This window comes from Neomonachus schauinslandi, chromosome 3 (assembly GCF_002201575.2).
Source record: "Neomonachus schauinslandi chromosome 3, ASM220157v2, whole genome shotgun sequence".
Taxonomy (NCBI): Eukaryota; Metazoa; Chordata; class Mammalia; order Carnivora; family Phocidae; genus Neomonachus; species Neomonachus schauinslandi.
Window position 1 is genome coordinate 105,188,424 of NC_058405.1, and position 17,545 is coordinate 105,205,968.

A 17,545-nucleotide genomic window follows, 5' to 3' on the forward strand; every position below is an offset into this window, starting at 1 on the left:
TCCCTCTTTTTTCTCACTCCCTCTTCATTTTCATAAACACTATACTAAGAAAACTATCTGAAAGTCATCCCCCACTTAGGTATTAGTGATTGGTAATAGTTGAAAATGATACCAGGAAAGAAGTGCTATCTGAACGTGTGCATTAAAGCGGTCTGGATACATGAAATAGACTTAAATGATGCATACAGGAAAAAATCATTTTCCTCCATTAAGAACAATCTCTGCTAACATATTAGCCATGAAAACAACAAAAGGGATACCAGCAGAAATGTCCTGAGTCACAGAGTTGGAAAATAAAGCAAGGAGATGTCACTGAAGCTCTGTTATGGTCTTCACGAAGTCAATAAATATTGTTGCTATTTTAGTTATTAGTTCAACTGAGCTTATACACAGAGTGTCCTAAAGAGAGAACTTTCTCCCTTTCTGATAGCAGAGTCTAAAAGGAAGAAATGCTAAACAAATAAACAAATACAACCTAGTAAAGAGAAAATAAGCATGTCCCTTTTCCAGATACCATACGAGGAAATCAATGGCTGGCACATTCAACTTTGAACATATAGAGAGGCCTAGAGGGGGTATGGAGACCTACCCCAAAAGAAAAAGACAATTTTCAAAATTTTGTAACTTTGTTTATAAGCTTAAAATTAGACTACACAGAAAAAAAAGAATTAAGTTAAATAATGTAGAAAACCATTTGGGCCGCAAACATTTTTCACATTTATATATGCTAAAACTCTTTCCCTGGAGTTATTTCTCTTATATTATTACTCATTATTATTCTTATATTATTCATCTCTTAAAGAGATAACGGTCTAATTCTTATATTTTAAATCGATTTCTGTTTAGTTTTTATAAACAGCATGAAAATATTTTACATTTTTTCCCAATCTCTCCAGGGTTCACAATAAGAGATGCCTCTCTCTAACGATACAGTGAATGTTGGTGGCACACTCTAATCTCAAGAGCAAGAATCTAAACCTCACAGACATTCATGAACAAGTATACGTGTGGTGAGCACACGGGAAGTCTGAGGACTCCAGTGAATCTGAGAGCGTTGACCTCTATGTCAAAGTGTCAACTGCTGCACAGTTTGGATTGTGGGCATTCAAGGATATGAGCCCAACAGTGCTGTACCTTCCTATTTTTTTTTTTTTTTCAGGAATAGCCTGAAATCTGGATTTTCATGGGAACTTTTCATTTTCAATCTGTGACTTAGAGGAAAACTGAAAAATCTGTCAGGGACAGTCAGTATCCCCCTTGCTAATGAATATTTACACTTAAAATGAAACTAAATTCTTAAGAAAAATGAATGAAACTGACAATGGCAATGGAGGAATCCATCAGTAGGTGGCAAAAATAGTTTTAGTTAAGTAGGTATTCTTTATGCTGCTGAAAAATCATCACATCAATGGCCTTCTAAGCCTATGCCTAATGCTGGCACAAACATACTACAAGAACAAGAAATGTCCTTATTTTTGGCACACTTGTTCTAGACTGTGCTTTCACGTATTTATGTTACTATTATATAGTTTGGTGCAAAACGACATTTGTAGCAGAACAGATACCAACTGAATCTTCCCAAAGAAGCTATTTCTCCTGACAACTAAAACTATGCTATACCTAACTGCATGCGATTTCTCTAGTCCATGTAGTAATCACTGTCATTTAAATGACTTGGTTTTATGCTATTTTCACTGCAGACTGGGAGAAATAAAAAGTTGAGGTGAGCAATTCAGTTTTCTATCCTGTCATGAAGTGCAAATCATACCTTTTTTCTCAAATAACAGATATAAGCAAACTCTGACAATAGAACTTAAACATCAAAATGGAGCAACCCAGATTCTCTTGAAGTGGACACATTGAGGGATGAAGAGGGTAGGATTGAAAATATGCGCCTCACAACCTTTGAACCATGGCTGGATTACCGTTACACTTTTGCTCACTCGCTCATTCTAAATTTTAAAGGCTAGAGATTACCATTCCTGTTTTATTTTCTAGTTCTATAAACAGAAACTTAAAATTCTTCAAAAAGCATTAATTTTTAAATCCCAAGGGGGAAAAACCAATTTGGGTAATATAAGAAATACTTTAAAAGATAATTTTATGCTTTCTCTAATCTACCTTTCCGTGAGACAGTTTTTCCCTCCATTAATTATACCTTACTTTTTTTTTTTTTTTTACTTTCTTAGATATGATGTGATGTGACATGTTGGGAACATCACCCAGACAATTCAAACAAAATAAAATGTATGGTAATCTTATATATATACATGCATGTGTCCATGAGTAAGTGCTTCATAAATTCTAGTTATGAGATATTTCTATAGTTCTCATGCATATCTGGAGTACCCATATTAAGTATGAAATCATCAAGACAATGTCATACCTGTTTCAAAAGTGTATAGTTGGAGCCATCAGTGCTAATTTTCCTTATTTCATGATGATCAGCAAGAATTAGAAAAGGCTCTTCATCTAAATACCAAGACAAAAAAACATAATTAGAATTTTATATGTACGGTTTTCAACTTTGCTTGGTTTCAACAGCATTATAAATTTAAATGCAGTGCCCTCTGGTAGATTAATGGTTAAAAAATTCACACTGAGCATTTCAATTGATAATAAAATGAAAAGGCAGCAGATACCCAGGCAGTATGGGAAATCTAGATAATTCTAAATGCATCCCTCTCTTTCCCTCAGTTTTCATGAACAGCAGGTTACCTAATTTATTTGGAATTGGTGGAAAATATCTGCTATCATAATCTGATATTTTTAAATGAGTTTCAGGAAAGAATAAACTACACCTATCTTAGCTAATTCATATAATCAGAAAATTCTTTCTTGAAAACCAAATAACCAGTCTTATGCTGCCAGAATGACTTTGGCGAAAATCAAGAGTATCACTGCCTACATATCTATCTTTTATCTACCCGGAGACTTTTCTTAAATAACTTTGGAACTCCAGGTTCTATAAATTTTGTTTATTAATTTCATCTTTCCCCATAATCTGGCTTTTTTAATCCTTTAATGGTTGTTAATGGTCTTTATTTCCTTCTTATAGTTTGTCTAATATGTTGTAGTATCTCATTTGTTCTAGAATCTACGAAAAATAAGAAGAAGAATCTGACCATGCTCCAAATATATGAAGATCCTCTAAACCTTTAGATTGGTTTTCTCTTCAGAATTTTTTTGGACCAAAATGGATTTTTATTTTTAGTTTTTTAAAGATTTATTTAATTATATTAGAGAGAGAGAGAAGGAGAAAGAGTCTTCACTGAGGGTGAAGCCTGACAGGGGGCTTGATCTAAGGACCTCGAGATGAAAATCTGAGCCAAAACCAAGAGTCAGATGCTTAACTGAGTGCATCACCCAGGTGCCCCACAAATTGGATTTGTAAATAAAAAATATTCAGAAAGTTTTGCATAGCACATTTATTTGAATATGTATCTGAATAATTTAAATTCAAATTGACCACATTCTTGGTTGTTACAAGTTTTGTTCAAACTCTTTTTTTAAAGAGCATTGTTTCTAAGATGAAGTCATATACTTAGTTGCCTGATAAACAAATTTAATGTCAGTAGAAATTAGAAAAAAAAAGAAAAAAGCAATGAAAAAGGTAGTCACTTTATGTAATTTAATGTGGATTTAATTATAAATCATTTATTGCTACAGAGTTATTGCTTATGTTAAAAATTATTATTTTCCTCTTCTTTTAGTTTCACAGTAAATATATAATACATAGATGTTATATTATATATTAGCATACTTTATGTCAGGGATTAGAAATGTGTGCCACACATGCTGAACATCTCCTTCCATTAGCAAGTGCAGCACCCCCAACCAATCATTCAGTCTTCATGTTGACGCTAAACTAAGACTCAGAACCTTACTAAAGAGAGGTGGCTCTGCAGTTGAAGGTACCTTGCCATCTCTTGTCAACTATATTTATAAATATGAAATTAGTCAGTCATGGTCTACCTTAATACTTAGGCAGTTATGTTCTTTACAGCTTAATGTAATACCTGAAATTCTAAAACTCTTAGAAGAAAACATTTAGAAAAGTCTCCACTAAGGTCTTGGTAATGATTGTTTTAGATATAACATAAAAAAACACAAGTAATAAGGGCAAAAGTAAGCAGAACTATACCAAACTAAAAAGCTTTTGCACAGCAAAAGAAACAACATAATTAGAAGGCAACCTATGGAATGGGAGAAAATATTTGTAAATTATGTATCTGATAAGGTGTTAATATTAGGGTTAATATTGGAAGTATATAGAATTCATACAAATCAGTAACAAAATAAAATTGATTTAAAAATGGGCAGAGGAGGGCCTCCTGGGTGGCTCAGTCAGTTAAGCGTCTGACTCTTGATTTTGGCTCAGGTCATGATCTCAGGGTTGTGAGATAGAGCTCTGTGCTGGGCATGGAGTCTGCTTAAGATTCTCTCTCTCCCTCTCTCCCCAACCCTCCCCCCTCTCTATGACTAAATAAATAAATAAACAAATAAATAAATAAAAATCAGCAGAGGAACTGAGTAGACATTTTTCCAAAGAAGACATACAAATGGCCAACAAGTACATGAAAAGATGTTCAACATCAGTAATCATCAGGGAGACGCAAATTAAAACCACAATGAGATATCACCTTATACCTATTAGAATGACTATTGTCAAAAAGACCTGAGATAACAAGTGTTGGCAAGGATGTGAGAAAAGGGAACCTTTGTTCCTTGTTGGTAGGAATGTAAATACACCATGGAAAACAGTATGGAGATTCTAAAAAAGTTAAAAATAGAACTAACATATGAACTGACAATCTTGCTTCTGGATATTTATCCAAAGGAAATGAAAACAGAGTATCAAAGATACATCTGCACGCCCATGTTTATGGCAGCATTATTCACAACAGTCAAGACATGGAAACAACCTAAGTGTCCATCAACAGATGAATAAAGAGGATGTGACATGGATATACATAGATGTAAATATATATTTATATGTATAGATATCTGTATTCAAACACATGTATTAACTTATATATTTGTATTTACACATACATATATTATATAGTATGTAATGTATATGTATGTTAAATATAGTATATATTATATATTTTATCACATACATACGTAATATTATACATACACATACACAATATGGAATATTTTTCAGTCATGACAAAGAATAAAATCCTGCCATTTACAACAACATGGATGGTCCTTGAGGACATTACACCAAGTGAAATAAGTCAGAGAAAAACAAATACTATGTGACATCACTTATACGTAGAATCTCAAAAAAGGCAAACTCATAGAAACAGACAGTAGAATGGTGGTTACCAGGTATGAGGGGTAAGGGAAATGGGAAGATACTGGTTAAAGAGTACAAACTTCCAGTTGGAGGACAACTTAGTTCTGAGAATAAAAGGCACAGCATGGTGATTATAGATAATAATACTATATACTTGAAAGTTGCTAAGAGAGTAGAGCTTAAATGTTTTTGCCAGAAAAAAGAAATGGTAATTAGGTGAAGTGATGGAGGTGTTCCTAACACTATGGTGGCAATCTTATTGCAGTATATAAGTGTATCAAATCAACACATTATACACTTTAAAGTTACACAGATATTTAAAATTTTAAAAATAAAGTTACATAGTTTATGTCAACTATATCTCAGTAAAGTTGGAAAAAATCTATCCTCTCTTTAGCAAAAGATTTATGTTTCAGGAACACTTTGTTTTTGTCTTAAAATTATTATTAGTTTCTAATAATTACTGTTAATGAGAAACAACTACAGCATGGATACATGATATAATAAGACCAAAATTGTAATCATTAGCATTCATCTCCTTTATACCAACCTTAGCAAAAAGCTTAGAGTAATAAAAACATTGACTGGTTTTGAGATTTTCTCTCTTCTTATCTTATGTCACTGAATGCATGATGTAGCAAGTAGGTTGGTAAAATTAAAAAAAAAAAAAAAAACAGGCTCCAAATAATACACAAATTGATTCAGTGATGAATATTCCAAGAATAAGCTAAAATGAAATAAAAAATTTGAAAGGCCTATTTTTTTTCTCCATAATGTGCAAAGGTTTAACCAGTCGAAAACTAATTTTAAGAATATCTGTCACTGGTATTTATTTTATGTAAATAAATAAAATATCTAATGTTTTAAATGTTGTCATGTATATATGACATGCATATATATAAGAAACTAGCAATGCTAATTGGATTCACTATACTCAAAGTAAAGGGGTAAGAGACATATTATGTACCAGTTTTTGCTCATTTAAACAGTCATTATTTATTATATATTGCTTTGTATTATTTTAATATGTGCAATTTTCTCCCCTAATGAATTACAGTATTTTTAAAATTATGGTCCATGTTCTACTGAATTTTCTAACATGCTACTTGGAACAAACAGAAGTTTAATAATGTTTGCTGAATCACTGGAAGAATTCAAATAGTCCTGTAAGGCTGATTTATTGCTGTTGTTGTCATCATCATTACCATTATCATTATTGACCTCTTCTCCTTGGCATGCATATATGAGTGCGTATGGGGTAGGGGAGAAGGAAAAACTATTATAACCCAGTCACAATAGGCTCTTTAATTGTCTTGGCCAAACCTGCTCCTAAGAACCTATGATGCAGCAGGAAAAACTGCTAGAAATAGTTCTTTTTATCTCTGAGCACTCTCAAAATCTAGAAAGCATTTAATAATTCACAAGACCATAATGCAATCTTATTACAAACAGAACAGTTTGTGGAGAGCACACAAAATTAGAGGGACAGATTCCTATATCAAGGTAAGTAGGGAAGAATTTTGATTTCTCAGAAACAGCAAGGAGGAGTGACTTCAATAAGAATGGCTATAAAACTCAGAATCCATACGTGTAACTGAGGTTGGATCGGTGGACAAGTTCAGTTCGATACCTGAGAGTGATTTGCAGCCATTTGGGTTATCAGGTTGTATTTCATAGCCATCTGTACAGAGGCACTTGTAGGTCCCATATGTATTGATGCATTGCTGGCTACACGGAAATCCCAAGGAGCATTCATCAATGTCTACACACGTTTTACCATCATCCTTCAGTTGGAATCCGGGCCAGCATTTGCACTAAAGAATGAAAAACAAGCATAATCAATTCATATCATTGTCACTGTCTTTTCCTATTGGATATCCCTTTAGCATGATTCAAGAAAGAAAATCATGTAAGAATAGATAATGGCAAGTCTTTCTGTCTCCAGTGATATTAATAAGAATCACGTATATTAAGTAAAGCTAAAGCTAAAAAAATAACTCTCCCAAGTATCTTCCTTTGATCATCTGAGGTTGGCAAAATTATAAAGGTTAACTGACATCAGCAAAGCCATGTGGCGATAGTGTGACAATGACCACAACACTAGCCAACTGGTTTTGTTCTTTTTCTATCACATTACACTGTCTTTTTAGAGGACTTTAGCAGTCATAACAATTAACCATTAAGTGGAGCTTTGAAGATCACAAAACTTGTTGCATATGTTATTTTATCAGAGCCTTACAGAAATCTATGATGTAGGTATTATTATTTTTAGTTAACTGATGAGAAACTTAGAGGCACAAAGATGAAGTTGCCTGGATAAAGCCAGTCAGAGAGCTGAGACTGTCTGTAACATACAGTGAGGCTCAATTCGTATTTGTTGACTGGGTCTGATTCCATAAACCATGTTGATGTTGTCTGGAGAAATAAAATAATAGTAACAATTTCCCCACTATAATCAACCTGTATTGTCAAATCTTTTCTTTAGCATCTCTATCATGTACTATACGAACCTCTGATGATGATATGCAATATTACAAACTTTCATGTAAATTCTGAATATAACGTCGCATCATATATGTCTTTGCAGTCCTAAAAAAATGGCAGACTGTGATCCTGTGATCAGTCACTGCCTTTCAGGTCTATACTCAGTTCCTGCCAAGGAGCATATGAGAATTGTAATTACACAAAATGAACCTATAACTGGCCAAATGATTACAATCATATTAACCTTTACAAACACTATTTAGCACTCTTTGAATAAAGGAATGTGCAAATATTGAGTAAGACAGTGAGTTAAAAAGAAACCCTACATTGTTAAGAGTAACTAGTATTCAAGAGTTACTCAGAGCAAACATTTAATAACCTCAGTCACTTATCTGAAGGTAAAAGTGATGGCAGAGCTTTGTATCTATTGGGAAAAATATTAGAGATATATGTGCATATTATTAAATAGTCAGCAAACAACTGAGTTTTTTAAGTACCAAAAAAAGCATTCATTATTTGGGGGACAGGCAGCATCATTGTCACCTGAAAGGGCTCTAAGGAGAATTAAATACCTTTTATTAAGTTCTTTTACCAGGAATGGATCTCTTTAAGCTCTTAGCACTTTCATCATTAATAATTTACATCAATAATTAGCTAATAATCCTCAGAAATTACATGCTGTTTTGTTTTGTTTTTTAATCCCTGGGACCCACTAGCAAGCCAGCAAAAGAAAGCAAAAGCCACAGCTTGATTTCCTATACTCTCCTCATACAACTCTTACTTTCTTTGAGAACACTCATCTTGCTACCTGATTTAGGAAGTCAAGGCAATTGGTGCTTTGCTATGGCAAAAGAAAGTGAGATGCTTAATGTCACCTAAGTGTAAACTTAAAAATGGTTAAAGTGGTAAATTTTATGTCAGGTATATTTTACCCCAATTTTTAAAAGAAATAATTTTTTTAAAAGAAAGTGAGAAAATGACAGGATACAAAAAGTTATCACTGAAAAGCACTGGAAAATAGACCATGTGGCCATGGGGTTGGGAAACCAGAGAGCCGTAGTCTGACATAGGACCGTGCTGAAATCAAGGGGCACTTTAGGACAAGTGAAAGGAATTTTGATAGAATGTACTGAATTCCTCTCAAAGGATATTATAAAAGGAAATAAACAGTGTCCCAGTTTTAATGGGATTTCTGAAAATCACTTTGAATGGCTAATGTCAGGCTTATAGAACTATTAAATCAAAGAGACAGCTTAGATAAAAATACATTTATGGAAAATCAATTTCTTAAAGTAAAATTGGTAAAAGTTACTAAGTGTAATATACGTTTCTATAAACAAATGAAATTAGTATGTTTAAGGTTATCAGTTACTTTTTTAAAAATTGTTTATTTAAAGAGATTTTTTAAAAGATAATTTCCACCAATCCATTAACCTTGTTTTATTTTTTAAAGATTTTATGTATGTATTTGAGAGACAGAGAGCTTGCACAAACAAGGGTAAGAGGGAGAAGCAGACTCCCCGCTGAGCAGGGAGCCTGATAACATTAGGGCTTGATCCTAGGACCCTGAGCCGAAAAGGCAGATGCTCAACCAACTGAGCCACTCAGGCACTCCTAACCTTGTTTTACAAAAACACTTTTTTTTTTTTAATTTTTTATTTATTTATTTTTTAAATTTTTATTATGTTATGTTAGTCACCACACAATACATCATTAGTTTTTGATGTAGTGATCCACGATCCATTGTTTTCGTATAACACCCAGTGCTCCATGCAGTACATGCCCTCCTTAATACCCATCACCGGGCTAACCAATCCCCCCTCACCCCTCCCCTCTAGAACCCTGTTTGTCTCTCAGAGTCCATAGTCTCTCATGGTTCATCTCTCCCTCCAATTCCCCCCCACCCTCATTTTTCCCTTCCTTCTCCTAATGTCCTCCATGTTATTCCTTATGTTCCACATGTAAGTGAAACCACATGATAATTGACTTTCTCTGCTTGACTTATTTCACTTAGCATAATCTCCTCCAGTCCCATCCATGTTGATGTAAAAGTTGGGTATTCATCTTTTCTGATGGCTGAATAATATTACATTGTATATATGGACCACATCTTCTTTATCCATTCATCTGTTGAAGGGCATCTCGGCTCTTTCCACAGTTTGGCTATGAACATTGGGGTGCATATGGCCCTTCTTTTCACTACATCTGTGTCTTTGGGGTAAATACCCAGGAGTGCAACTGCTGGGTCATAGGGTAGCTCTATTTTTAACTTTTTGAGGAACCTCCACACTGTTTTCCAAAGTGGCTGTACCAACTTGCATTCCCACCAACAGTGTAAGAGGGTTCCCCTTTCTCCACAACCTCTCCAATATTTGTTGTTTCTTTCCCTGTCCGTTTTTGCCATTCTAACTGGTGTAAGGTGGTATCTCAGCGTGGTTTTGATTTGGATTTCCCTGATGGCTAATGATGATGAACATTTTTCATGTGTCTGTTAGCCATTTGTATGTCTTCTTCAGAGAAGTGTCTGTTCATCTCTTCTGCCCACTTTTTGACTTGATTATTTGTTTTTTGGGTGTTGAGTTTGAGAAGTTCTTTATAGATTTTGGATACCAGCCCTTTATCTGTAGTGTCATTTGCAAATATCTTCTCCCATTCTGTGGGTTGCCTTTTTGTTTTGTTGACTGTTTCCTTTGCTGTGCAGAAGCTTTTTATCTTGATCAAGTCCCCTAAGTTCATTTTTGCTTTTGTTTCACTAGCTTTTGGAGATGTATCTTGAAAGAAGTTGCTGTGGGCGATGTCAAAGAGGTTACTGCCTATGTTCTCCTCTAGGATTTTGATGGATTCCTGTTTCACATTGAGGTCTTTCATCACTTTGAGTTTATCTTTGTGAATGGTGTTAGAGAATGGTCGAGTTTCATTCTTCTGCATGTGGCTGTCCAATTTTCCCAGCACCATTTATTGAAGAGACTATCTTTTTTCCATTGCATGTTTTTTCCTGCTTTGTCAAAGATTATTTGACCATAGAGTTGAGGGTCCATATCTGGGTTCTCTATTCTGTTCCATTGGTCTGTATGTCTGTTTTTGTGCCAGTACCATGCTGTCTTGGTGATCATAGCTTTGTAATATAGCTTGAAATCGGGCAACGTGATGCCCCCAGCTTTGTTTTTCTTATTCAACATCTCCTTGGAGATTTGGGGTCTTTTCTGATTCCATAAAAATTTTAGGATTGTTCGTTCCAGCACTTTGAAAAATGTCATTGGAATTTTGATCGGGATGGCATTGAAGGTATAGATTGCTCTGGGTAGCATAGACATTTTAACAATGTTTATTCTTCCGATCCATGAGCATGGAATCTTTTTCCATCTTTTTGTGTCTTCTTCAATTTCTTTCATGAGTGTTTTGTAGTTCCTAGAGTATAGATCCTTTACCTCTTTGGTTAGGTTTATTCCGAGGTATCTTATGGTTTTTGGTGCTATTGTAAATAGAATCGTTTCTTTAATTTCTCTTTCTACAGTTGTGTTGTTAGTGCATAAGAAAGCAACTGATTTCTGTGCGTTGATTTTGTATCTGTCCACATTACTGAATTGCTGTATGAGTTCTAGTAATTTGGGGGTGGAGTCTTTTGGGTTTTCCACATAAAGTATCATGTCGTCTGTGAAAAGAGAGAGTTTGACTTCTTCTTTGCCAATTTGAATACATTTTATTTCTTTTTGTTGTCTGATTGCTGTTGCTAGGACTTCTAGTACTATGTTGAACAACAGTGGTGAGAGTGGGCACCCTTGACGTGTTCCTGATCTTAAGGGAAAGGCTCTCAGCTTTTCCCCATTGAGGATGATATTTGCTGTGGGTTTTTCATAGATGGATTTTATGAACTTGAGGAATGTTCCCTCTATCCCTATACTCTGGAGAGTTTTAATCAGGAAAGGATGTTATATTTTGTCAAATGCTTTTTCTGCATCAATTGAGAGGACCATATGGTTCTTCTCCCTCCTCTTATTAACGTGTTCTATCACATTGATTGATTTGCGAATGTTGAACCATCCTTGCATCCCAGGGATAAATCCCACTTGGTCGTGGTGGATGATCCTTTTAATGTATTGTTGGATCCTATTAGCTAGAATTTTGTTGAGGATTTTGGAATCCATATTCATCAGGGATATGTCTGAAATTCTCCTTTTTGATGGGGTCTTTGCCTGGTTTGGGGATTAAGGTAATGCTGGCCTCATAGAAGGAGTTTGGAAGTTTTCCTTCTGTTTCAATTTTTGAAACAGCTTCAGTAGAATAGGTATTATTTCTTCTTTGAATGTTTGGTAGAATTCCCCAGGGAATCCATCAGGCCCTGGACTCTTGTTTTTTGGGAGGTTTTTTTTTTTTTTTTTTTAAATTTTTTTGATTTTATTTATTTATTTGCGAGAGAGACAATGAGAGACAGAGCGCATGAGAGGGAGGAGGGTCAGAGGGAGAAGCAGACTCCCCGCCAAGCAGGGAGCCCGATGCGGGACTCGATCCTGGGACTCTAGGATCATGACCTGAGCCGAAGGCAGTCGCTCAACCAACTGAGCCACTCAGGTGCCCCGGGAGGTTTTTGATCACTGCTTCAATCTCGTTGCTGGTTATTGGCCTATTCAGGTTGTCAATTTCTTCCTGTTTCAGTCTTGGCAGCTTATAGGTTTCTAGGAAGGCCTCCATTTCATCCAGATTGCTCAGTTTATTGGCATATAGTTGTTGATAATAATTTCTAATAATTGTTTCTATTTCCTTGGTGTTAGTCGTGATCTCTCCCCTTTCATTCATAATTTTATTAATTTGGGTCCTTTCTCTCTTCTTTTGGATAAGTCTGGCCAGTGGCTTATCAATCTTATTAATTCTTTCAAAGAACCAACTTCTAGTTTCATTGATCTGATCGACTGTGTTTCTGGTTTCTAATTCATTGATTTCTGCTCTAATTTTAATTATTTCTCTTCTAATGCGTGGCTTAGGCATCATTTGTTGCTTTTTCTCTAGTTCTTTAAGGTGTAGAGTTAGTTGGTGAATTCGGGATTTTTCTGTTTTTTTGAGTGATGCTTGGATGGCTATGTATTTCCTCCTTAGGACTGCCTTTGCAGTATCCCATAGGTTTTGGACCGATGTGTTTTCATTCTCATTGATTTCCATGAATTGTTTAAGTTCTTCTTTGATTTCTTGGTTGACCCAAACATTCTTGAGCAGAGTGGTCTTTAGCTTCCAAATGTTTGAATTTCTGCCAATTTTTTTCTTGTGATTGAGTTCCAGTTTTAGAGCATTGTGGTCTGAGAATATGCAGGGAATAATCTCAATCTTTTGGTATCGGTTGAGACCTGATTTGTGACCCAGTATATGGTCTATTCTGGAGAAAGTTCCATGTGTGCTCGAGAAGAATGAGTATTCTGTTGTTTTAGGGTGGAATGTTCTGTAAATATCTATGAGGTCCATCTGGTCCAATGTATCATTCAAAGCTCTTGTTTCCTTGTTGATTTTCTGCTTAGATGATCTGTCCATTGCTGAGAGTGGAGTATTGAGGTCTCCTACAATTAATGTATTGTTATCAATATGACTCTTTATTTTGGTTAACAGTTGGCTTATATAGATGGCTGCTCCCATGTTGGGGGCATAGATATTTACAATTGTTAGATCTTCTTGTTGGATAGACCCTTTAAGAATGATATAGTGTCCTTCTGTGTCTCTTATTACAGACTTTAGTTTAAACTCTAATTTCTCTGATATAAGAATTGCTACCCCAGCTTTCTTTTGAGGTCCACTGGCATGGAAGATGGATCTCCATCCCTTCACTTTCAGTCTGGATGTCTCTTTAGATTCAAAATGAGTCTCTTGTAGACAGCGTATGGATGGGTCCTGTCTTTTTATCCAATCTGCAACCCTGTGCCGTTTTATGGGAGCATTTAGGCCATTCATGTTGAGAGTGATTATTGAAATTTATGAATTAATTGTCATCATGTTGCTTGTGAAGACGTTGTTTTTATAGATTGTCCCTGTAAATTTCTGTTGTAGATCACTCTTGGGGTCTTTCTCCTTTTATAGAACCCCCCCCTTAATATTTCTTGCAGGGCCGGCTTAGTGGTCACATATTCTTTCAACTTCTGCCAGTCGTGGAAGCTCTGCATCTCTCCATCCATTCTAAATGAAAGCCTTGATGGATAAAGTATTCTTGGCTGTATGTTCTTCTCACGTAGTATCCTGAATATGTCTTGCCAGGCCTTTCTGGCTTGCCAGGTCTCTGTGGATAGGTCTGACGTTATTCTGATGTTCCTCCCTCTGTATGTAAGGAATCTCTTCCCCCTAACTGCCCTTAAGATGGTTTCCTTGGTTCTAAGATTTGCAAGTTTTACTATTACATGCCAGGGTGTTGGCCTGTTTTCCTTGATCTTAGGAGGGGTCCTCTCTGCCTCTAGGACTCGAATGTTTGTTTCATTCCCCAGATTAAGGAAGTTCTCAGCTACGATTTGCTCAAATACATCTTCTAGTCCTCTCTCTCTCTCCACTCCCTCCGGGATTCCAATTATTCTGACATTGGAACGCTTCATGGTGTCACTTATTTCTCTGGTTCTATTTTCATGGATTCTGAGTTGTTTTTCCCTGGCCTCCTCTTTTCCCTTTTTATCTATTATACTGTCTTCCAGATCGCTTATTCTCTCTTCTGTCTCAGTTACCCTAGCTGTTAGATTATCTAGATTGGATTGGATCTCATTGATAGTATTTTTAAGTTCTGCCAATTCCCCTTTTATTTTTGCCCTTAGAGAGTCTATGTTGCCATTAATTGATTTCTCCATTCTAGCCATTGTCTTCACAATTGCTAGCCTGAATTCCATGTCCGACATCTTGGTTATATCTGCATCCATTTGTAAATCTGCAGCATAAGTCATAATCTCTGAGTCTTTTCTGTTTTGGGGGCTCCTCCTCCTAGTCATTCTGTTGATGGGTGTTTGAGGGAATGTATAGAGTCCAAATTATTGACCAGAACCCAAGCAAGATGCACCTGTTTTCTTGGGACCTTAGGGTTGCTGGCCTCTTATTTTCCCAGCGTGTCTTCTGGGGGAGGGGCCTGCCGCGCTGTTACTCAGGCAACCCTCTTTGGGCGGAGTTGCCCTGCGCCCCTGTGGTGGGGGATGGGCTCAGTGGGAATCAGTCTTTGGGGCTTTTGTTCTCTGGCGCCTTTCCCTGGGGGCTTTCCGCATCTCTTCCACGAGTCAGAGCAGAAGAGACCATTTCCAACCCTCTGCCTCAGAGCAGAGAGACCTCAGTCTGTTCTTCAGTGAGCTCTCCAGGCCACACTGTCTCTGTTTCTGTCTGTGCTGCTATAAATTGCAGCGTCCTGGGTTGTGCGCCCCTCCGCAGCGCTCCCAGTCCTGCCTCCAGGTCGGGGCACGTCTCTGCCCTTTGTGCTTCTAAAATTAACAGCCGCTCCCAGTTCACACTCGCGTGCGACTCCACCGCTTGGGGTCCTGTCCCGGGGACTGCAGTTCGCATGCACGCGACTCCACCGCTTGGAGATTCCACCCCGGGGGGTTGCAGTTCAGCGGCAGCATGCTGGCGCACGGGGTTTCCGTCTTGGAGACTGCAGTTCACGTGCATGTGACCGTCACTCCGGGTTTCTGTCCGGGTGGCTGCGGTTCGCGTGCGCGCGACCCCGCCGCTCTGGTTTTCCACCCCGGGGGCTGCCCTAAAGTCCTTTCCCGATGCTACGGGTCTGCAAATCTGTGCCCCGGCTGCAGCGCGCGAGGCTGTCACTCACTGGCGGTGTAGGATCCCCACGGCCAGGCACCCTCCCGCTGCCGTTTATCCTCTGATATCTGCTTGCAGAATCACAGCTCTCTGCTTCGTACCTCAAAACCAACCGCCTGCGATATTGTTTGTAGAGATCCAGATCTTCTTACATCTCAGGCTGGTTTTGTGGGTGCTCAGAGTGGTCTGGTAGATATCCAGCTCAATTCCGGGGACCAGTTGAAATAGGGTCCCCTACTCCTCCGCCATCTTTTCCCCCTCCCCCCAAAACATTTTTGCTCCCAAATAACCCAATAGTATCAATGGGAAATTCTACTAGTCTAACTTTTATAAATTGAATGGAAGAAACTAATAGTTATTTGCATCTTCAAAGATAAAAAAGGAGAGATTCATCTATATTTAATAGAAAATAAGTTTAAAAAATTTTCACCTTCATTTACAAAGAAAAACAATTCTTATGAAAGGAGATTCATATATATTCAATACCATCTTAATTTTTCTCAACATTGAGAATGACTTCAAATTTTCCTGATTTGTATTAATTTTTATATAGGATCATACAGCTACCAGAAAGAAATATAGCTACTCAAACTTTTCCTATTACATTCAGAGAAGTTTCCTTGCAGATTTTAAGTGATATTTGGCAAATATTATTCTATTTCTAATATACACATTAAAACTTATTTCTCTCCCAGAAGTACACTTATTTTTACATGGTAAATTATACTTCCCATCAAAATAAGATCCTTGCTTTTAGGAAATGTTATTACTCCCTTTTGAATAGTTAGATACATTGTATTTGTTTTATAACAAACATGTGAATTGTTCACAGTCCATAAGGTCTAAATTTTGCTTTTGTAAGCAATTTTCATTTTATTGCAGATTTTAGAGGAGGATTTCTTGTAATGTTCTACAGATATTGTCATGAGAAATAGGTTACTGGATGGTTTTTCCCGTTCACTGGAAGAGAGAAACTCAAACTGATTTTTTTCCCCAAAATATATAGAAGCCTTTTGTTGTATAGAAGGCTTTTTACTCAATTTCTTATCAACAAATTATCATGAATATAAATATAAGTGTGTGTGTGTATAAAATCTCAGCACAATATGTAAAATATTTGCTTTGAAACTTTATTTAAATCTCTCATTTATGATTCTAGTCTTAGTTGCTTGAATTTTTATATTGCTCTTGTTTCCCCAAAAGATGTTTTATTTTATTCATTAGTTTTGACATGTGTACAATATTCAAGAACACTATTCATAGCAATTCTGTCAGGTATACACATAGACTTTCTGAATGATTAAATATGTTGTCTATCTTAACTAGAATGCACACTTCATTCTATGACTCCATCTGAGAAGTCAAGGTGAAAATACTAATTTTTAAAAAATTATTAATAAATATTTCTGTATGATATGTCTTATAAAGTAATTAAAATAGATTTAACATGGTGCTCTGGATGATACCTATTTCTACCATAGTGGTTTTCTAAACATGGCATTTCTGAGCACTAAGTACCTCTTATATGCAGGCATTCTATTTTATTTTTTCATTTTTATTTTTTTAAAGATCTATTTATTTATTTTAGAGAGAAAGAGAGAGTGAATGGGGGAAGGAGCAGAGGGAGAGGGAGAGAGAATCCTTGAGCAGTCTCCCCACTGAGCACAGAGCCCAACGTGGGGTTCCATCCCAGTTCCCTGAGATCATGACCTGAGCTAAAATTAAGAGTTGGATGCTTAACCGACTGAACCACCCAGGCACCTCATATCCAGGCATTTAAAAAATATTAAACTTGGGGCACCTGGGTGGCTCAGTCGTTAAGCGTCTGCCTTCGGCTCAGGTCATGATCCAAGGGTCCTGGGATCGAGCCCCACATCGGGCTTCCTGCTTGTGGGAAGCCTGCTTCTCCCTCTCCCACTCCCCCAGCTTGTGTTCCCTCTCTCGCTGTGTCTCTCTCTAAAAAATATTAAGCTTTATTCTGAATGTTATGTCAAA

The 17,545-nt window shown here is 36.6% G+C and overlaps 1 protein-coding gene across 1 annotated transcript in view; it reads right to left on the reverse strand.

Moving 5' to 3' along the window:
- LRP1B (LDL receptor related protein 1B) overlaps positions 1 to 17,545 on the reverse strand; it is a 1,499,204-nt gene that overhangs the window by 242,842 nt on the left and 1,238,817 nt on the right. Inside the window, exons 56-57 of the mRNA XM_044913608.1 lie at positions 6,939 to 7,122; positions 2,387 to 2,472 (exon numbers count right to left, since the gene is read on the reverse strand). Coding sequence (XP_044769543.1) covers positions 2,387 to 2,472; positions 6,939 to 7,122 — 270 coding nt within the window. The remainder of the gene's footprint in view (positions 1 to 2,386; positions 2,473 to 6,938; positions 7,123 to 17,545) is intronic.